Source organism: Micropterus salmoides, unplaced genomic scaffold, assembly GCF_014851395.1.
Source record: "Micropterus salmoides isolate LMB-PRFRI ecotype aquatic unplaced genomic scaffold, ASM1485139v1 Ms_hic_scaffold_1, whole genome shotgun sequence".
Taxonomy (NCBI): Eukaryota; Metazoa; Chordata; class Actinopteri; order Centrarchiformes; family Centrarchidae; genus Micropterus; species Micropterus salmoides.
Genome location: NW_024040040.1, coordinates 8,384,063 through 8,412,052, shown reverse-complemented (window position 1 = coordinate 8,412,052; position 27,990 = coordinate 8,384,063). Strand labels below are relative to the sequence as shown.

At 37.9% G+C, this 27,990-nt stretch overlaps 3 protein-coding genes across 5 annotated transcripts in view; 2 read left to right on the top strand and 1 right to left on the bottom strand.

Moving 5' to 3' along the window:
• Positions 1-13: 13 nt before the first annotated feature.
• On the top strand, positions 14-17,799 carry LOC119901110 (dipeptidyl peptidase 4-like). Of its 2 annotated transcripts, XM_038716589.1 has the most exons (27): positions 14-110; positions 3,926-4,179; positions 4,277-4,364; positions 4,929-5,027; positions 6,204-6,295; positions 6,465-6,539; positions 6,631-6,683; positions 6,809-6,881; positions 7,032-7,152; positions 8,062-8,216; positions 8,365-8,462; positions 8,588-8,717; positions 10,167-10,205; positions 10,738-10,836; positions 10,956-11,026; positions 11,165-11,218; positions 11,345-11,457; positions 11,597-11,644; positions 11,735-11,833; positions 13,201-13,270; positions 13,369-13,563; positions 13,823-13,877; positions 14,654-14,753; positions 14,842-14,900; positions 15,002-15,074; positions 17,012-17,085; positions 17,276-17,368. In XM_038716589.1, the coding sequence occupies exons 2-27, from the start codon at positions 4,177-4,179 to the stop codon at positions 17,366-17,368; spliced, it is 2,229 nt and encodes a 742-aa protein (XP_038572517.1). In that variant the 5' UTR covers positions 14-110; positions 3,926-4,176. The 2 variants fall into 2 exon arrangements, with proteins under 2 accessions (XP_038572517.1, XP_038572527.1); XM_038716599.1 differs by having other exon boundaries at positions 105-4,179; positions 17,276-17,799.
• A 1,798-nt stretch (positions 17,800-19,597) lies between these two features.
• On the top strand, positions 19,598-22,940 carry LOC119901104 (glucagon-1-like). The gene is made up of 6 exons (XM_038716575.1): positions 19,598-19,670; positions 19,779-19,885; positions 21,062-21,217; positions 21,809-21,925; positions 22,423-22,566; positions 22,648-22,940. Exons 2-6 carry the CDS (start codon positions 19,788-19,790, stop codon positions 22,670-22,672), a joined length of 540 nt encoding a protein of 179 aa, XP_038572503.1. The 5' UTR covers positions 19,598-19,670; positions 19,779-19,787; the 3' UTR covers positions 22,673-22,940.
• A 2,774-nt stretch (positions 22,941-25,714) lies between these two features.
• Positions 25,715-27,990, bottom strand: part of LOC119901085 (sodium-driven chloride bicarbonate exchanger-like) — a 51,548-nt gene continuing 49,272 nt past the window's right edge. For both annotated transcript variants that reach the window (XM_038716547.1, XM_038716556.1), the window contains exon 26: positions 25,715-27,637. In XM_038716547.1, coding sequence (XP_038572475.1) covers positions 27,562-27,637 — 76 coding nt within the window. In that variant the 3' untranslated portion in view covers positions 25,715-27,561. The remainder of the gene's footprint in view (positions 27,638-27,990) is intronic.

Below are 27,990 nucleotides of genomic sequence, written 5' to 3'. Positions count from 1 at the left end.
AAACATCTGTGGTGGGAGGACTCACTGAAACCTGGATGTAACAGTCAGATTAGTGGAAGTGTGAATGAAATGTGAACCCTTCATGAGAACATTCACTGGCAGCTATAAAGGTAAATGTGTTGTTATGGTCCTGATAACATGTAAATGTGAGAGCTTGTAGGAAAAATGTCAACACAATATTTTTGTGAAAACCTACATAAGTTTATTACTCATGTCATGACACAAGTTACATTTCTCTGTCTATGCACCTGTTCACCTTGTCGCAGTTGTAATGCTGGTCGATTAGATATTTATGTCACCTGTTGTATGTTCAATGGCATATCTTCAAACTGAAATATATTTATGTTTAAAATTGCCGTAGTTATAGTAGTGCAGTGGTTAAAGTGTCCTTGTGCAGAGACAGTGTTGAGGTCAGCTGCTGCTACAGTACATTAACCTGACACACACAGTGCTATAAGGATGTTAATAGAAGCATCACTGACCCATTTCTAACAGTGATTCCTTCACAGTTCTCCAAACAATAACTTCCAAACTTAATCTCAAGCCAAGAATGCAATTATAGTACTGACTGTTAAACCACCTCTGCTGATATTAAAACCCAACTTTGTTTATGCCACTGAATAAACACTGGGCATTTTAACTCTCTGACTTACAAGTGCAACTACTCAGCCTCCAGTGCAGGATATAAACAGTCTCATGTGCTGTAGCTGTCTGAACTCCACTGCAGACTGAAGTCCTCTCTATGAAACGTCTAGTTCCTCGCTACGCTGCGTTATTATAAACTATGATTAACCAGTCGGGGTCACATCTCTCCCCTCTCCCCCAGTGGTTTCTTTATTTTGTGTTTGTCTTTAATAATTTACTTTCATGATTGGAGAGGCTGCTGTCAGTCATTTTAAACGTTTCCATGTGCGCAGGAATGTGAAAGCAAATATTGTGGGGCATTTAAGCAGCAAAACAAAAAAAACTGTAGTTATAAAAGTGACATGACAGGACAGAGGAAACTCTCCAGAGGAGAGTTTTTTGGGGTCTATTATTGCCTTTATTTAATATGAACAGCTAAAGAGAGAGATACAGGAAACGTCGTGTCCTGTTATACCTACGTTTTTTAATTAATAACAAAAACATTGATTTAGAAGTAACATTAGATAGGAAGACATTGTATGATAGAGTTAAAACTATTAATATGATATAACCTTACTTTTATCATTTTATAGACAAAAAGAAACAATTGTACAAGGAATTTAAATGGCCATTTAATCACAGCTCTCTCAATCACTGTAATGTATAAATGGCTGTTTTCATTCATTCTCTCCTTTTTTCTCTGTTCCATCTCTCTCGATGTCTGTCTCCACACACCAACACTAAATCTGTCCACTACATAAGAGCGACATGTGTTCAAACCTTGACACCTTTTAACGTTTTTAGTCACTCTTAGTGTCAGGCAAATGGAGGCATTTATGAAGTAATACTCTTCAAACAAGCAACGCTGCATTAGGGAAGACATCCACTGTCTATTTGTTTGCTGAGGATGTCCGGTGTGAAGGGAACAACTGCAGAATATGATGTATATTCCTCATAAAGCCACAGCTTTATATTTGTTAAGCTTTTAACAGGCTTTTAGCATTTACAGTGACTGGTCAGCACTTAAAGCATGTACAAAGAGGAGAATGTCCATAGTCTGTTGCAACATGGACTAAAATTGATTTTTATTTCAGAGCCTACCTGCTCTACCTGTGCGTGATTGATACCGCCATGTACTTCTGTCTAAAATATATATAATGTTCTTTTGCCACAGTCAGTGACACAGTTCTCACGCTGCATTCAGGAACTAGACTGAAACAGGAAGGATATTAATGATAATGTAAATATAGTGTATGGCATTTATGACAGTCAGTTTATTAGCTTTCTTGTTATGTTATCAGTCATTTAACCGTTCAAAGTCATCTGAGGTATAGACTGGTCATACCTGGGCCACGACACACGAATGTAAATGTAAATGCACAGTACTTGCATAGCACGTTTCTAGTCTTCCGACCACTCAAAGCGCTTTACATTCCACAGTCATGTTCACCCCATTTACACGCATTCATACACTGATGATAAGGTGCGAACTGCTCATCATAAGAAACTGACATTCATACACTCACACAGCAATTTGGGGTTCTATGTCTTGCCCAAGGACTTTGACATGCAGACTGGAGGAGCAGGGGATCAAACCACAAACTCCTGAGTAGTGAGAAATGTGAAGAAAGAAACACGAGAAAATGCACTTACTGTACTTGTCAATATGACAAAAGTCATGTCTAAATCCACGCCAGCATGGCTGAAAACAGTTAAGCAAAGGTGAAGCAGAGCGTTAAATGCCTCATGTATTTTCTGGGATGTTAAACTGTATATAATATCATATTTATGTCAAATATGTACAAAATACTGGGACTTCTAATGAAGTGGACCTATTAGGTGAATTCAGGCAAAACGCTTTGGTCCTTAATTTGACTTATCTAATCTGTGATGATCATAAAGAAGGAACTGGCAAATGATGTTGGAAAAACCTTTTTAAGCTACAATTTACATTTGGAAGGGGGAGCAATTTAATACACTGAATGTTGCCTGAATGTTAATTACAGCCTAAAAAGTATGTACCTGGATGATGAATGTTTGCACATTTAATGGAATAATATTAAATGTGCAAACATGGTGTAACAGTAACACCTTCCTAAGTTTGTCCTAATGTACTGGTCATACCAGACCAAGTGAGGCTGTAGCATCAAAACCCCTGAGTGTATTAAAAGTTTCACTTACAATAAGAAGAAAAATACGTTATTTCTTGTCTTCAGTTTCCCTAGTCTGGCATCCCCACTCTAAATCTGTAGCCTCTCAGTTGATTTTTGATTACCAAGGGGCGTTATAAATGATGCAGACCAGAATGCCTCTGGATGCAATTGGATAGACCTACAGATAATTATGGCAAGAACATCTGTTTTACCTTAACAAAGGGTTTGGTCAACCATCTGTACAGTCATGGTATCAAACACGCCCCATATTAGACAGTTAACAGTTGTGATTGGCCAGACCAGATCCCAGAGGTGTGGAAATCTGTCTAAACAGGAGGGGCCAGATGCTTCTGCCAGAGCAAATAAAGCAGGAGCAGGCAGATTCCTCTGGGTCCCATGCTACAGTACCCCTACATGTTGCTACTAAAAGCTGATTTCTAAGAATGTTCTAAGCTCTGCCGGGATACAGCTGTGCGGGAATTACTTTTAAATAGATTTTTTTAGCCAACACAGACAACTACAAATATTTATAACCGCCTTTTAAAAATGCTTCATGTGTAACTTTAGCACACATGAAGCAAGTTTGGAGTGGCAGCTCCCAGTGTGCTGGTTCCCATGTACTAAATAAATGTCCTTCATGTGGTGTTAGTAGAGACACACACTGACCCTGACAGCTGAAGGTCCAGTAAATGTATTTCAGTATTTGTGTTTTATAAAACTGTCAAACTGTGAATTTGGCCTAAGACATCCCTAATATGTTGTATATTAATTGTATTTCAAATGTGTATTTCCTCACTTCTGAGTTTTACTTCTGTATTTATAAGCCGAAGTATTGTTTTCTTTGTTAGGAGGAATTTAGAATCAGCTGGATGACACTAAGCAATCATGAGTCATATGAGGCTTCTCACTGTGTATATACACAATAACCAAATAATTTCCTGTTAAGACATGAAAAATGCATTTGTAACTATAGACAGGACAGTGTAAACGTCCCGGTGAGCTGACTGTATGCTGCCAGTTTATAACAAAAAAAAAAAGGATATTTGCATGTAGAACTATGGTTGTCATATTTAAGTCTATAAATGTGTCATATTCTCAGAGAGACAGCGGCGATTTGCCTCAAAGTTTGAATTACACGTTTTGTACAGTGGACAGCATGGGGAACAGCCTGACAAGCCCACTTCCTCAAAACACTGGGAACACCATCAAACCTGACGATCCTTACTCCGCTGGACATTTATTGTCCCACGTACCTTTGAAACTTCAGTCGAGATAATATTTAACCGCAAACCCACTGCAGTCCTATAGTAAAGTGTTGCCAGCGAGTGTAGCCGCCTGGATCGATGGAGTTGTGATTTGGACAGATATTGGTTACACACTTCACGGACGCGCAGAAACAATGGTTGGTGGTGTTTTGTTTATACTCACATTTCGATGCTATGTTGGGGTATGCTTCACAGAGAGTTTTTTCTGACTTTTGCTCGTTCACCTCTGAACAGGTTTCCATCGCCAAGGTGCTCCTCGGAGTCTTTGGGGTAGCAGTCGTCGTCATCTTGATAGCGGTACCTACGGCTGTACTTTTGAAAGGTGAGTCTTTGCTGTTAAATGAGAGCCTAACAGGTGTAGGCATTAATGTATTATCTGTGGTTGGACGCACCGTTAAACACGTATGAGAGAAAGTACTTGACGCACGCATCTTTACGCATGATCCGTTTGGATCACTGTTCAAATCAAAATAGGAATAGGAAATGTGAAGCAATTCAACTCTAATAAATTTAGAATAAAACAGATGTCTTAATGGAAATTACTTTATTGTATTCAATTTATGGCGTTGCATCACAAAGAAGGACAATTTAGCTTCTCTGATCCAGCACATGCCTTGAAATAGCTTCATACAAATTACCCGCAAACACACTGACATAAGCAATATTCCACTTGTCCTTATCACTTACAGCTTTTACAGCAGTATCCTTGCTTCATGATGATGATCAGGATGTGTGTGTGTGTGTGTGTGTGTGTGTGTGTGTGTGTGTGTGTGTGTGTGTGTGTGTGTGTTGTGTGTTTGTGTTTGTGTGTGTGTGTGTGATATCATGGGCCTTTCTGTAACCAGTGACCATCAAGTCACTGCCAGGTTCTAACTTTCTGTTTCAGAGGGGCAGGGGGGCAACAAGAACCAGAGATCGTTCACCCTGGAGGATGTCTTCAACAGTTCACTAAAGCCAAAGTCCTACAGCATGATGTGGATCTCAGGTGGGGGACAGTAGAATTGTCTTGAAACCTGTGGGTGATAGGAGTGGAGGTGAACAATGATGACATTTATAACAGCCAAACGTTTACTGGCCGCTAAACTGTAAATGTGTCACCAAGGATGTTTTTTTTTATCTATAACAACAGTCTCCTCTGTTAGTAATAAAAACTAACAAGTTACTAATTCACTTAGATCGATCCCCTCATTCAAGTGTCTGTGTGTGTAAATGGAGATATTTTTTCACATTTAGTTGAGAACACTATAATGTGAGTTCAAAACACATGCTTAATTAATTCAAGGGAAGTCACAATGAGTTTATGTGGTAAGGTAACACTTAACGGATCATCATTTAATGACTTCATACATGAATCTACATCTATATTAATCTACATGCCACCAAATTAGCTGGACAGAAAAGGGCGTTGCAGATCCATGCAGCCTCTCTGAACGCAGAACAGGAGCTTTAACTCATTGAAATTTAAAGCCGTTTTTTAGCCATGCTCGCTGCAAGGCTGTTTGGAAGGCACTGTCAGTCTACTGGTTGGTTGGTAAGCCCACCACTTTGGATCAGGCTGAAAAAAAGTTTAACTTTATGGACTCACAAGAGATGGACTGAGAAACCAATGGTCAAAATCAGTGCAGCAGAGGCAGAGATATACAATACAATATACCATATACCATGTGTGCTTCCATGTGAGCTGCCAGTGTTGTGTGACATCATTCAGCTGCTACTCCTGAAGTTCACGCGTAGGAAATCCGACTTCAAGTGGCGTTCTGCAGTACTTTTTCTAGTTGGCGGTCAGAAATTTCCGACGCAGCATTAGTGCCTAGTATACTTTTACTCCCTGATGACATCACTGTGACACCATCAGGGTCTAACTTGACAAAGCTCCTCAGACGTCAGAAGACATAACACAACTGTTTTCACAGGCTGTACGCTAATATGTGGAGTGGCCCTTTAAGTGTTAACATAATCATATAAACTCACAGTGACGTGTCCAGGAAATGGTTCATGATACATGCTGTGTTAATTCAAGCAGTAAATAATTGTGACTCATGCATTTGTTACTTAAGCATGTGGTTTTGAACCCCTTTATATGGATTTGCATGCTTGTCCTACATTTTAAATAAAATATTCTGTTCTACTTTACATTCATATTTTCCATCGTCCTCCACAGATCATGAGTATCTGTATAAGTCCCAGGGCTCAGTCTTCCTCAACGACGTGGTCACAGGGACTGTCACAGAGTTCCTGAGCAAAGACAAGTTTGTAAGTCATCCTCCTCGTGTGCATTTGTGTGCTTCTTTTGTATAAGCAACTTAAACCACATGATATCAATATGAGAACATACCCGTCAAAACAAATGCATTGTTGTCAGTGAGGTCGTGAGTAGGGGCTCTGTAAAACTCTTTGGACTGTTTTCTTTTTTCCAACACAGACTGAAAAAAATGCTTATGATTACCAGCTGTCTGCTGACCACAAATATGTTGCATTCATGAGCAACCGTTCCAAGGTACGCTATGGTTTTCAAATGAATATGATACCTATTTAAACCTCCTGAAGTGATCACACTACAGTGTTTGTTTTTTGTTTTCTCCCATTAGCTGTGGAGGCATTCATTTACAGGTTCATATTCACTTTATGACCGTGAATTAGGGTAAGTATCCTAATTATAAATTATAAATATGTTATGCATGCAATGTATATATTTTTAAAAAAATATTTCTTTTGAAACAAAGTAATAGTATGGTACAAAGTATTTTTTTTCTCACTTAATTTCAGCTCATTTATCACAACCTCTACCATTCCTGATAAAGTCCAGTACTTTTCCTGGGCTCCTGAAGGGAACAAACTGGTAAGCTTGGAAAAGACAAATTATTGCTTATACGTACATAGCTTTGATTGACACTTCAGCATTGAAGTGGGTGATAGATGAGAGGATCACTTGAAACACTTGAGCAGAGAGTGTCTTTCCTGTACTTATGTATTTTTATTGCATTTTCAGGCCTATGTTTGGGAAAACAATGTTTATATAAAGACAAACCCTAAGTCACCATCACAGCAAGTCACTTTCAACGGCATGGAAGGTCTGATTTTGAATGGGATCCCGGACTGGGTGTATGAGGGTAAGTGGCACATGATGTATAGGAATCATGTTGAACTATAAGGTTCCATTTATACTCGGTATTAACATGTGATTTGTATACGGTTACATTATAATGACATCTGAGCCAGAGGTATTTGCATTTACACCTGCTATTAACAAGAGATCCCAATATCCCTATTTTGCCTACATTGTGATTGGATCTTGCAAATATGGTCTAGCTGATCCCATGGCGTTCGGATTCCAATGTGCTCTGCGTGCATTTACACTCAACATTAACATGCGGGTCAAAATAAAGTATCCCGGTACAGAACACATGTGAATGGCAGGTGGGAATATGGTATAACTAAATGGAAAGTAACAAAGTATTCACTCAACAATGACCAGAATAAGACAAAAAGACAAGAAGGGTATGATACTAACTCCTCTGTTGCTCTTTCTGTTTTCATTCATTTTTCTTCACCCCCATTCAAATCGAGGGTCTGAGAAAATACAGAGGACGTTGTATGCTGGAAAGATTGTAAAGCCCCCTTAATAAAATTGACTTGGCTTCACCACTTAGATAATCAGAAACAGTGTCTCCTCAGGAATAACATTCATAACAGTTCAGTGTAATCAGAACAAATTGAATTCAGATAAGAACTCTTGGAAATGTTATTGTGAAATTCTTGCTTGATGACAATGCATTTTTGTAAGAGAGGCAGTTGAACTATTACCCAATACAGGGCTGATGTAATTTTTCAGCTGTAGTAAGAACACATTTATTTAACCATACTGCTGCAGTATCCTCATACAACAACACAAAGTAGGCTACTGCAGCTTATAGGAGCATCAGTACATGCAGTGTTGTAGCGGGAATTGAACCCCAAACTTAACCCCCATGGGAGTCCTGAATGAAGAAACTCAGCTTCACATTTCCCCCCCCTTCCAGAGGAGATGTTCTCATCCAATCAGGCCCTGTGGTGGTCACCTGGAGGGAAGTACGTGGCCTACGCTGAGTTCAATGACACTGATGTCCACACCATAGAGTACTCCTGGTACGGCGAGAACCAGTACCCCAGGACTGTTTCCATTCCATACCCAAAGGTGGGACCATTCAGGGCTTGGTTCACTCTAACAAGCTTGTGCTGGGATTATTGTATTGTTGCATGTCCATGACCTGTCTCCTCTGGGTTCAGACGTGCTTTGCATTATCATTATTATCTGGTGTTTCTTACATTTCATTTTTGTGCAGCCAGGTACTCCCAACCCTGTTGTGAAACTGTTTGTTGTGGACACTGACAACACAAAAGAAATTACTGAGGTTGTTGTTCCCCCCTCATTCAGCTCGAGGTAATGAAGAAGCTTCTATTAGACTGTTAAACTTTGTGTCAGGCTATTGTCTCCAGCTGTCAGGGAAGGAAATCAGAAAACAAACAAAGTTTATCATTTCTTTTCTTTTTTTCCCTTGCCCTCAGTGAGCACTACTTGGCCACTGTCACTTGGGTGACAGATAAACGTCTTGCTGTCCAGTGGCTGAAAAGAGTACAAAACCACCTCATTCTTCAGATCTACAACTTAAGTGGAAACACATGGGATCCTGTCGAGGTAAATCATAAAGTTATGACCAGGTATTATTGTTAGTTTATTTGTTCTTTTTACATTATAACAAATATTACACTGGTGTCATAGAACTATACAAACATCTTCATGATGAGTTTTAAGTACATGAACCATTTCAGCAGCAATAAAGCCTACACCTAGCAACACTTTTTACTGAAAGGGAAGATAAGGTAAAGGTTTTATAGACCTGCACTTAGTTTATTCTGTCTAAATTGCTTTCAGCACAACTGCGAACGTGACACCAGCTGCCATGCATTGCTTGGTTAAATTTAGTCACACATAAATGATTTATAGGGCATTTTTTCAAGTCTCTCTTAACACAATATCCCCATTTCCACATATGTTTACATGTAAATACTCTGTATTTGTATAGCGCCTTTTCGACCACTCAAAGCGCTTTTACACCACATTCACACACTGAGCCTAAGTGCATTGAAAGAGTTATTGGTAGATGTTCCTCTTATTGAAGCGGTTATGTCAGGCTGTACTTTCACACAGCGGCGTTTTGAGCTAAATGCTAATATCAGTGTGCTAACATGTTCGGGATATTAACATGCTGATAATTAACAGTTATGTAAATACTCCGTATTTGTATAGCGCCTTTTCGACCACTCAAAGTGCTTTTACACCACATTCACACACTGAGCGTAAGTGCTCAAATGGAAACTAACATTCACACACTGGTGGAACAGCCGCCAGGCGCAATTCGGGGTTCAGTATCTTGCCCACACTTCGACAACCAGGGGGAGCTAAGGATTGAACCACCGACCTTCTGATTAATGGCCAACCCGCTCTACCTCCTGAGCCATAGACTTGTTGAGCAGTTTAGTAGTTTAGTAGTTTAGTGTGTTAGCATGCTAACATTTGCTAATTTGCACTAAACACAAAGTACAGCTGTTGATGTTTGAGAGATTTCACTGCGTTAGTGAAATGTTTGACTTGAAGTATTGCACTATATTGGGATCACCAAAGCCATTAGGCTTCATCCTCTGGGGACCACAAACATCTGTACAAAAATAGCAAGATCTACATCTACACCTACAACAACACTGAATCATGGACATTTCTCTTTCTTAGCGCTATGTCACAAAATCTTGCTAATCACATCTTTGTTACTGATTACCGTGGTACCAAACTGAAATCCCATGATTGGTTGTTGATTTAACGTAATCGCAAAAAAGACATTAATCTTGAAGCAACGAAAGTTCACACAGCATTTGTATTGACTGCAGCAGTGCAGCTTTAATGAAATTAATTTGTGTAAAAATGTTGCATGTGTAACAGCAGCCTTGCTGTTGGAAATTTCCCATGTAAGCAAAAGGGTTTCTAAATTAAAATGTGTTGCCTTGGTTTTTAGACTGACAAGGCTGGTGTATTGTTATAACATGTAACTTAGTGCAGCTAAAAAACAAACAATTCTATTTATTTTTTCAGCATCTGGAGGTGAAAAGTTCCACCGGTTGGATTGGACGGGTATGTCCTGTACACTGTTAATGGATAAATCTGTACAAATATTTTTCTCTTTTTTATTGCAAACAAATTTCATGAAAAGACCAAAGACAACAATTAGTTGATCTTACTAACAAATAGTGGGTGTGTATGTCTGCGCTACAGAGCTCCATTGTTGTCAAAAAAAAAACATTAAAAACACATCAATGAGCCAAACTGTTGCACTGGATGACTATGTAACACACACATTGTATTTTATTTTGATTAATCCCACATACACCGCTGTGGTGTCACACCGTGCACCAAACACTAGAGCACAAAATGTAGATTAATCCACCACTGAAAATAGTCCCCAACAAATGTTTTCACCTATTAGATTAACATTAGCTAAAAATTACTGTATTACTGTATTTAAAACAAAAATCTAACTGTATATTTGTGAGCTGTTTTAAAAGATTTATGTCCTCACTAGGAACATATGGGCTTGGAGCTGAATGACTGTATATATATATATATATACTATGAGTATATGCTAATAATCTTGTTCTTCCTACAGTTCTCTCCACCAGAACCAGTTTTTGCAGCAGACAAGAACAGCTATTACCTGTTGATGAGCGACGCCAAAGGGTACAAGCACATCCATCATGTGGTCCGGGTGGGTAGAATATTTATATATTTATCTTTTTTGTTTTGTCTTGTGCAAGATCACGCACACACACTCATAGCACAATAGTCATAATTAATAACGCATACTGTTCTGACTCATTCATGCAGGACACAGCTACACCAATCACATCTGGAGAATGGGAAGTCACCGACATCCTGAAAGTAACTGCAGATAGTATGTAAGTTTGAATTATGTGCAGTATTTTTTATGCACCAAAATTGTTCATATTTGCTGTCTCTGCTAAGTCATATCCCATGAGCTGAATTCCTCCTTTACTGGTCTTTCTCTCAAATCATTCATACCAATTATTCCACAGATATTATTCAAGTAACGAAGAGGGCGGGAGGCCAGGGGGAAGGAATGTTTACAAGTAAGGGTCTTTATTTTACTGTTTTACTATTTTTGCTTGTTATTTGAAGACATAATTTTTAAATGAAAAAGCATTTCCTCAGACTTACTCTGTGTGTGTGTGTGTGTGTGTGTGTGTGTGTGTCAGGTGGACCAAACAAGGGACCAAGTGTCTGACTTGTGCATTAAATAAAGAAAACTGTCAGTACAACTCAGCCTACTTCAGCCAAAATGCCTCCTTCTACCGCATGAGCTGCAGTGGTCAGTTATACTTTCGTTGTTGTCTTTCCCTCTCAGATTTTTTGCAATATACCACTGTCTGTATAATGTATATATAACAACATTATTATTTATTTTATTACAAACAAATAAATATATTATTGTAATTGTTCCCACAAAGGTCCTGGCATTCCTTTCTATTCTCTCATGGATAACAGGAATGAAAAAGGTAATCCACAAATTTGCAATAACATCTGAAATAATATCAAGGAGGAGAAAATGTTATTCTAATGACCCTTCTATATTTGTGCATTTGTAGAGATAAGGGTTTTGGAGAACAATACTGCATTTAGCAGCCTGATAGCTGACATCCAAATGCCCACCATGCGTCGACGCTCCATTAAAATTGATGGATACGGTAAATTTATTCAACATTTCATATTTAACCAGTGGACTGAATTTCAGAGACAAAATATTGAACTTTTTACTCTCTCTTTTTGTACATTTTTACTTAAAATTTCTTAAATTTTTGCTTTTTGTGAAATATTGCACCATTCTACCTCTTCAGACCTCAAACAGTCAAAGTAATAGTCTCACATTTTGGGACATACCCTAATTCCCTTTCTTGCTGAGAGTTAGTTGAGAAGATCGATTTAGTCTGTACACTAAGGGCCTGATTTACTAAAGGTTTGCGTGAGTAAAGACGTGTGCAAACTTGATGTCATCAGCAAATTACCACGTAAGCTGATCTACTAACTGTGTGCATGCAGAGTGACGTCTTTCAAAAGTGCAAGATAGCACCTGTTGTTCATTTAGTACTTTTACCTTAATGAATATGCAATTTGGGGAGTAACATGCAAATACATTTATTTACTACACGCAATGTGATCTACCAAGCCTAAACGCAATTTCATGTGAGTGCAACAGCCTCTGTATTTAATACATTTGAAAGGAAGATGTCTTTGAAAGGAAGGTGCAAACCGCCAAGTGTTGTGCAGAGATGGCTGCTGTTATTGTTGTATTAGATGAAGCACTGAGCTGCTGGCATTTCCTCGCGTCTGGGTCATTCCAGCATACTATAGCTGTTTCTGCAGGGGTTTCCCAAAGCAGTTTTTCCAGGCGTGCTGTCTCAAGTTCTTAGTGCAATCTCAGGCAAGATGGGCAGATACATACGATTTCCACATACGCTGGACGCACTGAACGAAACAAACCAAGGTTTTTACGCATTGGCTGCTTTCCCTCCCGACTCTCCATGGCGGAAACCATTAAAACACGCATTTAAATACTGCCACCTCCATTGTGTTTGCTCCTGTTGTCATCTACGCAATAATTCTTAGTAAATCACCCATAACAGGTGCTAAAATTGCACGTGCAATATTTTAGAATGCACACGCAATTCAGTACTCTTTAATCGGGATGTTAGTAAATCGGGCCTTAGGACAAATTAAACAAACAAGGTGCAGGTAGGCAGATTTAGTTGCCATTGGCCAGAGTCAAGCTAGCTGTTGTTTACTGAACAGAGCAGAATAAGGGTATGTCCCAAAACTATTCTTTTGATTGTTTGAGGACTGAAGAGATAGAATGCAAAAATTGAAGAAATAGTACAAAATGTGTGTAGCAGAACTTCCTACCCCATATCTCATCTTACGAAACATCACGTTTACTTTGTGTCTCTTTGACGGTTAGGAACTACTAAAGTAAAAAAGAGAATTTCTTCCACTACTGTTTTTTACAAACATGAATAAGTCATTTATGTCTGTCTATGGATCTTAATATTTTTGACAGATCTCTGGTACCAGATGTTTTTGCCTCCAGGCTTTGATGAATCCAAGAAGTACCCTTTGCTAATAGATGTGTAAGAATTTATCAAAAAAAAGCAATCAAATTTAATTATAAGATTGTAAATGCTTTTCTAAAGAGAGCTCATAAACTGAATGTTGCCCAACCTCCCAGGTACGCTGGTCCCTGCAGTCAGAAAGCCGATTTTGTCTACAGGGTGAGCTGGTCCACCTACCTGGCCAGCACTGAGAAAATCATCGTCGCCAGCTTTGATGGAAGAGGAAGCGGTTACCAAGGTGACAAGATAATGCATGCAATCTACAAACGTCTGGGAACCTATGAGGTGGAAGATCAGATAACAGCTGCCAGGTGAGGAAAACAAGGCACAGTTTAGACCAGTCAATGCATTCCACACTCAAACAAACAGCCTCATCTTTCAGCTTTTCCCAGGAAAGCTTGATAAAACTGGATTTGACTTGTTTCTGTGGTCAAAACTCTCCCAAGCATACACAGACAGGAAATGCCAAAACCATCAATGAGTGACGACGTCGATGAGGCCTTTGTTAGCAGTTTGCATCCTTTGAATTTGCTGCCCTCAATTGAGATAATTTTCTTTTTTATATTTTAGGGAATTCATCAAATTTGGCTACATTGACAAAGACAGAGTTGCTATTTGGGGCTGGGTAAGTTGTCATGAAAAAATACAACGTAGGCATAGGTGTCATTTACACTGGGGACGTTGGGGACATGTCCCCACCACTTTTTGAAATGGCTGATTTTGTCCCCATTACTTTCTGAAAGCATTTGTTAAAATCTTCTAAAAAAAAATAGCTTGTACTAAGAAATGTAAAATAACAAATAAAAGGTTTTGCACTATAATAAAGCATGCAATGCAATTTAAATATAGAAAAAAATACTGTCCAGTTTTACATTCTGTTATATTTTTGTATTTATGAAGTGTCACCTGCCAGCTGAATTTGTGTTTCTCTTTATATAAATAAAGACAAATCCACTATAAACTGGAGCAGAAAATGTCTCCAGAATGCAGGAAATTAAGTGTTTAATGTTCCAATTATCTGGGGAAGGACTCCTAGACCCCCCCCCCCCCCCCCCCCCCCCTTATATCAATTTAAGCATTTCATATTTCTTCAAAACACGGTGATTTTTGAAGATGATTCATCTTGTTCTTGTCCATCGTCATGTCTTGTGACCTGTGGGTATCATTACACCCCTAATCAGAGACCTTAAGCCCCCACCACTTTTCAACACAAATTGACGCACTTGTAGGTGGATACTAGTTTCATGTTCCTTAAGCAATACATCTGTGTTATTTCATAGCTCAGAGGGCAATAAAAGGCTCTGAAAATAAGTTAATGTTCCACCCTGTGTCAGTGTGCTTGATCTTTACTTAAGGGTTAGGGTTGAGATGAGCTACAGTAATGAGCTGCTTATCTTTCAGTCTTATGGTGGATACGTAACGTCAATGGCCTTGGGATCTGGAAGTGGAGTTTTCAAATGTGGAATGGCGGTCGCTCCGGTCTCCAAATGGGAATATTATGGTATTTGTCTTTAGGAAGCAGTTATTAATGTTAACAACCCACTTTAAGGACACACAATATCTGCAATTATCTGTCTGTTTTATTCCAGATTCCATCTACACAGAGCGTTACATGATGGAGCCCTCAGAGAATCCCTCTGCCTACACTGTAAGCTTCACACTCACAGTGATATCATGATCAAACCCTTGTCTCTTGTATACGACACATTACCTGTGGTCACCAATAAACACAAATCTGATTGTGTGCAGAACTCAACGGTAACTGCCAGGGCCAACAATTTCCATTCAGTGCAGTATCTTCTGATTCATGGAACAGCTGACGGTGAGTTATGCAGGGATTTTTCTACATGTACTATATATTCATATATTCATCTGAATTCATTAATAAAACCTGATTTCCCTCCAATACAGCAGTGGTTACCAAAGTGAGTGCCAAACCCTTAACAAGTAACCTCTTTTAGTGTAGAATCCCAAAAAATGAGAATAAGTTTATGTTCTTGAGCCTTTGTATTCTGGGTACCCCATGGACTGTCAGATTTAGTCAAAGTGACACCAAAACGTGTCAAATTTTGATAATGTTAGTGGGTAAAAGATGAATTTTTGATTGTACATTTTAGTTTTACCACATAAGAACAGGGTTTGCATTAACTAAATGTTTATGTTTAAAGTAACATTGTGTAAGAGTTGATATTTTTTGCAAATCACTTATACACCGCTCAGCGCCTGTCTTGCAGCCTTGAATTTCACAAAGCTCTCACCAGCATCTGGCAGACTCTTGCTTGGTCACTCTCCTTATCGCTTTTTAGCTTCCTCCATCAACTTCCTCTTCCGTCTCTTCGCTTCTGCCTTTAGCTAACGTTATTTCCTTAGAGGCTGCTGAACCCGGTTATGAAAAATGTTACATAATGTCGCTGGAAACGTGGGTGGTTTTGCAAATTCCTTTTTTAATTTCTCCATTTGAAGACATTAAAAAATCTAAACAGGTTTCCACCATAATGCACCGTTGCTTCTGTGAACGTAGAAAAAGTAGATTAAGCTGATGTTTCCTCTCTCTGCCACCTACTGGCAGAGTGTATTTAAATGTGTGCCTGGTTTGCGTCTGCTAGCTGTTTTAAATCCAGGTTATCAATTTACATTTACATTTATCTGACGCTTTTATCCAAAGCGACTTACAATTGCTATACATGTCAGAGGTCGCACGCCTCTGGAGCAACAAGGGGTTAAGTGTCTTGCTCAGGGACACAATGGTGGATGTCTCACAGTGGGAACTGAACCCAGTTCTCCCACACCAAAGGCAAGAATCTTATCTATGTGCATCAATACAGACGTATTTAATTTGCAACCTATATACAGCGTATATTTACTTTACATTTATATCACTGTTTTAGGAGTGGCCCTGACTGTCCACTGTGTCAATATTTGTAAAGATGAAGCTTTCTCGGACAGCCACTTTGAAATAACAGGGCTGGGAGAGGTTCACGCAGTATATAGCACAGTGGTAAATCATTCTTTAGACCAAAACACATTAATAATTATGGTGTGAGTTTTTTGTCAGAGCAGCTAAGAAGTTGACAGCAGAGTTAGAACAGAAGGCTTGGTGTTAACTGTGTGTAAAATAAAAAGTAAATACATGCTGTATTTTACTAGGCTGCAAATAAAATACATACATATCGATAAAAAGCAGTTAAAAGACACAAACATAAACTCGTACTGCCACCTACTGGTAGAGAGGGAAAATGCACCACGCCGCATTACACTGGAAACCACAATAAATATCAGTGCTAACAGCAACAACTCTGCACACACAATAATTACTTAGGTTAAACTAACTAAACTAAACAAACTGTATTAAAACAAACAATGTGCTCATTAATTTAAACGTGACTCTAACTGTGTGCATGGATTAATGCACAATATTAAGCCACATGTCAATAATTCCATCGGTCCAGGTTTATTTAATTGTTTTTATTTATTACATTTTTCTTCTATATTCTTGGCTTTTATTTTGATATATTCGCTTGTGCTTCCTGGTCACCTGACCCACCTGTCTTGCTTTTCTTAATGTCTTTCTTAAGGGTTAAAAGGAGAGTGAATATTGGACTTAGATTCATCAGGTGAACATGAATCTAAGTTAAAAGTTAATGATGCTCAGCAAGAAGGTTAAGGTGCTAATGGGTGACTCCAAAATGCAGATCCAAATGGGCAAATTGCCTCAAATGCCTTATTAATTTAATTCTTTGTTGTTGTTGTGTTTTCTAGATAATGTACATTTCCAGCAGGCAGCTGAGATCTCTGAAGCTCTAGTGGAGAAGCAGGTGGACTTTGAGGCGATGGTGAGTAATTTGGGAAATTCAAAGTGGAATCACTGCAAGACTGCAAGGATTTGTCAAGTCATTTTATGGAGAAATGATTAGACAGTCATTTGTATTTCTTACTTTTTTGCTTATTGTATTTAAATGTCATTGTGATCCTCTTCATGTTGAATAATGTGGCTTAGTGTGAGTTTTTTCCTTCTTCTTTTAGTGGTACACAGACAAGGATCACGGGCTCGGCGGCTCGGCCTATCAACACGTCTACACCCACATGAGTCACTTCTTACAGAGGTGCTTTGCATGAAGTCCACTGGATCCCAAAAACCTCTTTTCATTGTTTCATGTGAATAAAAAATATAAATTTTGGGGATCAAGACTTCAAATGTAAATGCAGGCTTGATTACTAGTGGAAACGTATTGAGTAAAAAGTGGGCCAAAACACGACATTGGAGCTGGTATTTTTACTTATAACACATCTACATGTACAATGTAATGAAGTTTGTTTCATGAATTTAACTTTTAAAGAGGTTTTTACTTGACCTGGGCAAGAAATCGATATAATAATGTGATAGTTTAAAATGTCGTAAATGTACTTGGACATGAAGAGTATTTATAGTTCAGAAACATAATGCTCCACAGTGATTTTATACAGTTTTACTAAATTTATGAAAGTTTTGACTGTATTATGTAATAACTGTTTTGTAAAATAATAAAGGAATAAATAATGAGAACCTCTTTTAGTTTGAAATATCATGTGCTTGGACAATCCACATTTAGAGGGATCACTAAAGTTATTACAATTCATCCTGGATTGAACATGAATGTCTGATTTTATGGCTATACATGCAATAGAGGCATCATCATCATCTAGCACCACCAGCAGGTCAAAAGTTTCGCTTTTTCAATTAAATATATATTTTTGGCTTTGGTTTTAAATATCCCAAAATTACTGGATGGATTGCCAGGAACAGTAATGCCACATATTCACGTTCCTGCCAAGATAAGTTTACTTTTCATCTGGTCAAATTTTCAATTAGTCTGAAACTTTGGTTTATGATACTAACTAAACCAAAAGCTTACACACTAAACTAATATGGTTAATATGATGAACATTATGCCTAAAATCACTTTGTTTTGTTAATTATTGCCAGGCGTATCAAAAGGGTATAGTGTTTAATGTTAGAGAAACAAGGTGTCACAAACCCAACTCAACAGCATGGCAGGTTGTTATGTTCACAGAGAGAAAACGGAAAACTTGGACCTGAATTTGTTAAAGTTACTGATGCACATGCACATTTTTGTGTCCTTTTAGACAATTTTTTAAAATTGCAAATTTGTTTCCTCTATATTTAGATTGCATTGCATATTGCGCAAATAAACCTCTCTCAATTTTTTTTGGTTTCTTTGTTAACATTTCTAGGTTCAAGCTATTTTTCAGAGCATTTTAATAAATTATGTTTTTAAAAAGTGATGGGGACAAAATGAGCCATTTAAAAAGTAGTGGGGACATGTCCCCAGCGTTCCCAAAATGACCTGTGGAGTTCCCCAAGGCTCTATTCTACATGCTTCCAATGGCTTAGATTATAAAAAATAACAAAATATTTAACTATAATTATGTATATTTAATAATATGTATATATTATGCAGACTACACACAAATTTCCATGACCATATCACCAGGGGACTATAATCCCATATAAGCATAAGTAAATGTATTGAATAAATTAAAAATTGTCTGTGCCTTAATTCTCCCACAAAACTGCAGGTTTGCTGCAATGGTCAGTTCTTATAAATCAAGACTGAAGAGTTTTTCTTTTTGCTGCTGCCTTTTGCAGACTTAAAGGGACATAAATTTAAAATTTTAAAAATGGCAAGGTTCACAGGTTTCAGGACTTATCTCAGGACAGTTACTGGCAGTAGGATTCAGTACTCTTTTTAAAGTATTGAATAAAACTTTGGGTGTACAGGAATTTTTGGAAATAATAATGATATTTTTTTTTGTTCTTATGCTGATGAACTTTTTTAACAAATAAAATACATGGGACTATATGCAAGAGTCATATAGCAATAGAGGGACATTTACTTTTATAGAGCATCAGTCTTTATTGAACCATAGGGCTTGTAAAATGGTGAGAACTTCCACTGATGCAAAACGTGGTCAATATTTTGCATCTTTTCAACTTAATCGGAAATAATACACAAATACTGACTCCACATCTAGATATGACAGCACACATATCACTTCCCATCATGATGACACAGTAGCACATTAAAGCATCTTCCGTATTTTCTGTTTAACAGGATGAGCTGAGGTTGTTTGATCTTAACACCTAAGTAGCAGCTGGCATCACGCATGAATAGCATTTTTCCCTTCTGAACAAATGCTTGGCTTGTTGATTCGGCCGATGTGACCGGGCACATCTAATGGGTTGAGAGTAACAGGTGGACCTGGCAGAGTGGTAAAATTGGCCCACCTGAGCAGACCCTCCTCCTCCTTCTCCTATTACAGTATATAAAGCCACAAAGTAAGAGGGGAGTGTCAGGTACAGATACCAGCAAAAGCAGAGGAACTAACAGCGCCGTTCTTTGGAAAGAAAGGAAAAAAGGTAAGTGGTTTTTTGTAACGGCGAAACCACTTTAGCTTTCTGATCCAACACGTAAACTTCTTTTTTTTTTCTGTGTGCGTGTGCGCGCACTGTTCTGTGGTGGTGTAGGTCATAACCATGAAAAGCATCTCCTCCCTGGCTGGTGTCCTTCTGATCCTCTGCTTTGTCCCGAGCAGCTGTGAGGTTTCTCTGCACGAGGCTGACGACAGCTCCAGGTACAGAAATTACATCTGAAGTCATGTCTCCTTTCAGATTTTGCTGCTTTTAGTAGCTTTGTATGAAAACTATGGAGTACAGAAATGGAAAAAGTGTTAAAATCTGATTGAAATCTGACTGAATCATAAAAGTGCAGCATAGGTTGGTCATTGTAAGTTCATTTCCAAATAGCAAACTAGCCTGAGAGTCAGCATAGTTTGATATGATGGCCTTTAACTTACTATAAAATATGTTACTTATAGAACTTACTAAAAGAAGTCAAATTATCTGTGGCCAAACTGCAGGCTTGTTGATCCAATGTCTGCAAAATGATGGGGGAAATCATAACAAAGATGCAATACTCAAACTGAAATTTTAATCCCCCCCCTTCATGTATCCTAAATAAAGATGCTAAAAATTTTCAGCTAAGAAAACCTGTATATAACAAAAGCATAAAGTTATTTGATGCACTTTAATTAAAAATATGATTCATTCCCAGTGAGGAGCGATATATGTCACAGTAGCCTTACAATTCATTCACTTTCTCCTTAAGAATTATGATGCTGTAAAAGTGGATCATAAAATTTCTAAAACACAAAACATTTTGGAAGACAGTTGGAAGAACACATTGAGTAAAGATGGAAGATACAGACGCTTCACTCGTCTGCATCATCTTACGTGCTGAGGAGCAATCTATGCAAATGTCACCCATATATTTTGGTAATGTGAAAAGTTCACGTTGGATTGGTTTTAAAAGGGACATTACTGTGGCTTCAGATTTATTATATTATTATGTACAAATGGAACTAGTACACGTGTCTTTACATTTTTACCTTTCTTTTATTTATTTTAGTGCTGTCTGCACTATAACATCTACAACTGTTTAAATGTGAGAAATTGGAGGTTGAAAAAAAATCAATAATCGATGAAAATTCAGCATAAAAAAGAAATTCATGATATGCTTATTTTGTTAATCAGGAAAATGGCACAGTACTTTTTATAGTTCACTCAGTGTACCGTATAGGCAGGTGTCAAATTTTACAAATGTAAATGGGAATCATGCCATTGAAGGAGAGAGAGTATATAGTTAATGTTGAGGAAATTAATGCTATGGAACATATTTCTAGTAAAAAAAAAACATTTTACAAAATGTTCAAACCTCGTGTGATTCTCAAGCTACATTTTCCCTCCTGTAGTTCTGAGGCAGACGACACATTAGTGGATGACCTGAGGGAGCTTTCGAACATGAAGAGACATTCAGAGGGAACTTTCTCAAACGACTACAGCAAATACCTGGAGGACAGGAAGGCGCAGGACTTCGTTCGGTGGCTGATGAATAACAAGAGGAGCGGGTCAGTGGAAGAATAAAATTTAAAAAATCATCATAAGAAACATTTTGTTAAAAGATCTGACTTGTTGGCCCTATTTTTTGGACAATGAAACACTAGTTATATTCAAGCTCAGGATATCATAATTAGCTTAAGGGGCTAAACAGCAGTGGTAGAAGAAGCTCTTAGATGTTTTACAACTATGTGAAAATACTCCATTACAAGTAAAAGGCCTGCATTCAGTACAGAAGTATTATCAGGTAAATATTTTTTAAACATATATGTCATATTACATTGTTAGATGTTAGATACATTTTGTATTTTCTATGTGGAGCTAGTTAATCTATTTCAGATACAGTAGGTAGTTTAGTCCAGTGGTTCCTGCCTTTTTCTAACTAAGCCCTGGCCACTTCAAACTAGTGAGAATAACGCATAGAAAAAAGAAATGCAAAAATTGCTAATGTGAAAGAAGCAACACTGCCCTAACTTTGGCCGAAAATAGTTTATTCATGTAGGATCCTATTACTCAAGTTAGAAGCTGATGAAAAGAATTGTTACTTTCAGGATGAAATTTACATAAAAACAAACATTAAGTATAGCACTGTGTGTTTTTAGTGCTGCAGAAAAGCGCCACGCAGATGGGACTTTCACGGACGACGCGAGCTCCTACTTCAAGAACCAGGCAGTCAAAGACTTTGTTGCCAGGCTGAAGTCTGGACAAGACGGAAGAGAGTAGGCTGTCCCTCCTTCCTTCTCTTCCTCCTACAGTACCAAAAACCCTAACGGCCTGCCAGGCTGCCTGTGTCTGATTCCACCATGACGAGAGAGACAGAGAGCTCTTGAATCAGAGAGAAAGAGTTAATCAGCTGCTTCTTGTGCCACTTCACCTTTTCCCTTTCTTTGCTCTGTTTTCTTCATTTTCCTCGTGTGTGTTGTGCTAAAATAAATCACCTGAACGTTTGCACTGTGTTGATTGATGTGTTACTACACGGTGTGATGACTGTGTGAGATGATTCTTTTGGATACACAAACATGCGAGCAGACAATGAACCAATCATGAAAGAATCACAGCAACACAATGTCTTCACCGCTTAGAAAAATAATAAAAAGGATGATTTCCTGATGAACGCTGCACTGCAGGTCAATATTCAAATGGCAGGTTTCCACATTGTGTCGTTACTGACCCTGAATGGGCAGTGTTTACATTGTGTGCCTGTGTACATACGTAGATCTGAAACGGACAGGCAACGTGAAGCGTTCAGCAGGAGACATGTAGATGGAAGCTTCACCAGCGATGTGAACAAGGTGCTGGACTCCATGGCGGCAAAGGAATATTTACTCTGGGTCATGACCTCCAAGCCTTCAGGGGAGAGGTAAACCTGGGTCACAAGGCTGATGTAATAAATGCCAGAAATGCTGGGCTTGGCATGATTTTGATTTTCTCTCTTTTGCAGTAAGAAAAGACAAGAGGACCAATGAGACACTCCTCAAGGACTCCCTCTGTGTGCTGCACACAAAGCCATATACAGGAGGAATAGAAAGCCATATGCTTTGCATGTTGTAATGTCAACACTATATTTAAACGTGTAAGTCTTTTTTACTTACTGGATGTGATGCAAAGATACAAAAAACGACTACTCTTCCATAGTTTTATGGTGCACCAGAGACAAAAAAGTTAATTGAGGGCTTATTTTTTCTACAAATTTAAATTATTTTCTATATTTTTAAGGTGAAAACAAGAACACAGAAAGTGAAATCTCAGGTAGACCTATAGAAAACACATGTAGTGTAGTTGACTGATATTAATCCGCTCTGCAAAATAAAGTTTTTCATTGTGTATTTGTGGCATTATTTACAAATCAGTCATCTTTAATGAACTTCACACAAAATACTTTCACTGTGTAATTTTAGTACATCAAATATTTTGTCAGTTTTTAGCATGTTTTTATCCTTAGTAGAGAGACACAGTAGAGCGATGACAAGGGAAGAAAGAGATCGGGAATGACATATAATGAAGGTCTCCATCCGGACTCAAACCTGGGATGTTGCTGTTCATGGTTAGAGCCTAAAACACCTTGGCCACCAGGGCCAACAGCTGAGCAAAGTAGTTTTTATCATATAAGCAAAAAACAGAGCGTTTGTTGGGGACTACTTTCAGTGGCGGATTAATCCAGATTTGGCGTAGTGGTAAATATTTACAGCAGCAGGACAGCACGTGCAACAGAGCGGCTCAGATTTTTATAATAGAGAGCCATTAACCATTAACTCTGTAAAAGTGTCAAGTTATCTGTGAATACCTTACTGTCATGCAGCAGCAGGCATTTTAATTTCTTTGTCATTTCTTTGATTAACTGGAAGAATATCTGGTGCTGTGTGTTTCAGTCCAAAAACTGTCAGAAAAATGTGACAATCATCATTATTTCCCAGAATCCAATGTTTCTCTTCAAGTTAATTGTTTTGTCAGACCAACAGTTCAAAATCCAAAGATAATTAGATTCCAATCGCTTAAGACGAATAGAAGCTGCAAATACTCGCAATTGAGAAGCTGGTCTACGTGAGTATTTCTTTTACTTTACTACATTTTAAGGGGAATATTGTACTTTTTACTCCACTGACAGCAAGTTACTAATACTATACTTAGCAGTTCATGAACTTACATTCAAAACATCATCTTATTTTTTTTAATATCTGTAATAAACTACCCAACACTAGAATGTTACTTATACATGAACGCATAAATATAATGAAAATAATAATAATAATAATAATAATCATCATCATCATCATCATCATCATCATCATCATCATCATCATCATCATCATCATCATCATCATCATCATAATAAAACTAAAAGTCCTGCCTTCACAATTTTACTTAAATAAAAGAAGAAAAGTTTTAGCTTCATATTAAAGTACCAAAAGTAAAAGTGCATATTAATCAGAATGGCCTATTTCAGAATAATACATGTTTTTGTAGTTCAATTATAATTATTGATGCATTACGTTTATGCATCATTATTGATTGTTAAAATTTATAATTAGAACATCATAATTAAAAATGTTATAAGTACATTATTTGCCTCTGAAATGTAGTGGAGTATGAAGTAACAAATTTTAATACTTAAGTATTTTAATACAAGTACAGTACTTGAGTAAATTTTACCACTTTCTAACACTGCATTTTTTTGTGGCTACAGAGCTTTTACTTGTAGTGGAGTTTCTTCCTTTAAACAAAGGACGTGAATTCTTCTTCCATCACTGTCTGAAGGAGATGGGTGGTCTCTCTAGGTTGCAGATACAGTATCTCGTCCATACCGAGGCCAGAGGAGCTTCAGCCTGAGGTTACTGTTTGATTTTTGCTCTCTATCTCCCATGAGGCCAAAGACATGGGCCTCCTGAGGTCAAAGGTGGAGACAGTAAGATATTCAAGAAATGTCTATATATAGTAGTACTGTGAGCAGTAGCGTAAGGTAGTAACAACAGGCCCCGGTGCAGGCTGTTATGATGGGTCCTTGGGCCCCACAGTTACGAAGCACACACACACACACACACACACACACACACACAATGCGTTCGTGTCTAGACGGCAAATTTGTATGCCTTGTTTCCTCGTTGTGCACGGTTTAACAACTGATAATATTAGATACCTAACCTACTTAATTTAAAGCTCTTTAAATTATTTTCTTTCCATGTTAACATATTAAATTCAACATTTCTCTTTGTGTGCGTCTCTTTCCAACACACACACGCTGCTGCTGCTGCTGCTGTGTTGCGTGGGCCTGGTCGCAGCAGTTTGAAGGACCATCATGTGACGGATTTTAGAGTTGGACTGTGTCACCTGGACTTTTGTCCTTTGCAAAAAGGACAAAGAGAAAGTTATCAGGAGCATGGCCAGTGCTGTCATTGTCAAAATCATAAAACGTCACTACAATAACCTCCGAATCAGGGCAACCATATTCCTCTTTGACAGAGAGGCAAGACATTATGGTGAATGAGAAAAAAAAATGGCCTCCTAAACAACACTATATCCTGAAAACAGGCCAGCTATGGTGCACACAAGCACATACCTGACATCTTAATATCTTAAAACTACTTTTATGTGTGAATAGTATGACTGTTAGCTTGCACATGTGCTCTGCTAGTCTACTTGTCAGATTTTGCGTTTCACCGGCTTTCTGGAGTGTTGTCACATGATCAAACAGAAACTTAAGATTGGGTAGCTATACACATATTACCCAGCAATCACCACTGCATATGTGGGCTATGTGACAGGAATAGCAAAGAAAATAAGACTAAATTCATTCTGTGGAATCTGAGAATCAAGTTTTTATTTTACACCGTATACCTTATAGACTACTGCTTGCTACAGACTGACTGTAGTCAGTAGTTTTACCCTCAAAGGCGATATCAGAAAACATAAGATGAGTTCAAATGTCCTTGAGGTTCTCCTCACTAGCTGACCTCTGACCTCCGTGTGGACATGCATTTAGGGATCAATAAAGTGCTACATCATTTCAGAAGTTTGTTTAACATCTTTATTTACGCTCTCATTCACTCACTCTCTCATTCTCATGAAACAAATCACAATATAACAACAGATCTTAACTGATTTCTATACAGGTGACTTAAATTATTAAACAGAAAGTGTACAGCTATTACTACCAAATTAAGGCAGAATTCCACACAGAAGTGGTCAAAATATTTGATATTGATATAATTTTGACCCATTATTAGTTTCTCTAATGAACTAAGAACCATCAATTTGACAATGGGAAAAGAACATCTACAACAAAAACCTGCCTTCAACACTGACTTCATGTTAGTAATATATTAGTAACATTTTACATGAATAAAATATACTATGTATTGTACATTTTTAAGACTCTTTACCGTTTATTACATGTTGCCCTTCCCAGAAAAAAAGGTATTATTGCATCTATAGAAGTAACCATGGTCCTGTAGTGAAACAGCTAAGTCTGTTTCACCACCATGCATGTGTTCCTTTTTTAAAACAATTAGCTTCAGATGCTAACACATTGAGGGTCGTTTGGATAGGAGATCACATGTCCATGGATGACACTTACTGACAAGATGACAAAGAGTATGTAGGTGGAAAACATAGAGCTTTCTGTACAGTCACCCTAAAGTTCAGCAGTCGCAAATTTGATGAGTTTTTAAAAAGCCAAGGCCAAGTAGCTAAGGATAGGCCTGCTGAAAGTTCCCGACCTATACTGCCATGCTAGCTTGAAAATATGATTTTCCAATAAGCTGCTCCCAAAATATACTGTCCTAAAAGGAATAGTTTATTTCAGGAAATACACTACACTCAATATGCCAACTCCTGGGGAGAGTTAGATGAGAACATTGATACCTCGCTTATGTCTGTACGATATGAAGCTATCCACTAGCTCCTGCTCCAGATAAAAAAAAAAAGTAAAACCACAACAAGTCTTTTTTACATTTAGGTTTTGGTACGGATTTTAAACGAAATATCAAGTACTTAAGGCGAATTTTGTTCAATTTGGACAAAGCCAGGCACAAAGACTGATTCAGTCTTTGTCCAAATGGCTACGCTAAGCTAGCCAGCTGCTAGCTCTAGCTTCATATTTAATGTACAGACATGAGAGAGTATCAATCTTTATGTGTAACTATGAGTAAGAAAACAAGAAATTCCCAGAATGTCAAACAATTCCTTTAACTTGTTTGAGGAAATGCTTTACTGGAGGAGAGACATTTATTTGTAAAATAGCAATGGAGAAAACTCTGGAGTGATATGAGCCGTCACTGTCACAAAAACATTTAGATATACAGAATATATAAAATGTATATTTAATACTTTCAAAAAATTACTAGATTCGCTAGAGCCAAGTCTTTTAGATACCAGTGAAATAGATTAATTAGTATTGGCAAATATCTACTCCTGTCTATTGTGAGGTGCACAATAGCGGCATTAAATACTGCACACAAAATCCACACATTTGCGGCTTGACGTGGCAGGTTTTTTAAAGGACAATTACTATTGGAAAAATATAAAAACATACAAAATACAAATAAAGTAGATTTAAAAATTGTTTAAAATGTTTACTTAATTGGCCCGTTACTGTAAGTGTCATATAATTCTGGCTATCTTCTGTTGCTGGTATCACCAAACACTGAAATACATAGAAAAAGAACACAAATGTGTCCCGGTTCCTCATGTTAATACTGTTTCTAACACATTTTCCTTTGTTTTACACAACTTGCACACAGACTTACATGACAAAAACACAGTGTAGCACAGTACAAAGGTGGTTGAGTGTGGCACGGTACAGTTTTATTGTTTTTTGATCTACTGATAAACAGCACAGTGGCACCGCCAGTATGTGTCATCACAAACTTGTCTCCCTGTCCAAGCTCTTCTCATGCCTCCGGCGCTTGTGACGCTTTTCGCCGCCACTGGAACAACTGCAGAAAACAAAACATTTAAACAGGGCAAAATATTTGTTTTAAAAGCAAAACAGTTTGATGTTAATTTTCTGTTCTGTCCCGGAAGTGCAGAGTGCAGATGCATTTCTAGCTGGCTGACAATTAATCAATCCAGATCACACAGCATGCAAGTCTGTCTCATAAAGCAGTGACGTTGAAATATACAACAGGGCTACTAGTGAGATATATCTGGTGCTATTAATTTTACAACCTTCATAACATGCGAAACACATCATAAAATGTGTCCTTTAAGTCACATGCACACCCAGGCCATGCTGTGTTATCAATCCACCAACATCCATTTATTACCGATTTATCTCTCTGTTTACTGA

Bases quoted from the DNA above. Each gene is read 5' to 3' on its own strand.
- LOC119901104 (XM_038716575.1), top strand. From the start codon at position 19,788: ATGAAAAGCATCTCCTCCCTGGCTGGTGTCCTTCTGATCCTCTGCTTT. The intron at 19,886-21,061 runs GTACAGAAATTA...TCCCTCCTGTAG, and splicing joins GAGGCTGACGACAGCTCCAG to TTCTGAGGCAGACGACACAT. The intron at 21,926-22,422 runs GTAGGCTGTCCC...GTACATACGTAG, and splicing joins TCTGGACAAGACGGAAGAGA to ATCTGAAACGGACAGGCAAC.
- LOC119901110 (XM_038716599.1), top strand. The intron at 10,206-10,737 runs GTATGTCCTGTA...TTCTTCCTACAG, and splicing joins CCACCGGTTGGATTGGACGG to TTCTCTCCACCAGAACCAGT. The intron at 15,075-17,011 runs GTGAGTTATGCA...TGTGTTTTCTAG, and splicing joins GATTCATGGAACAGCTGACG to ATAATGTACATTTCCAGCAG.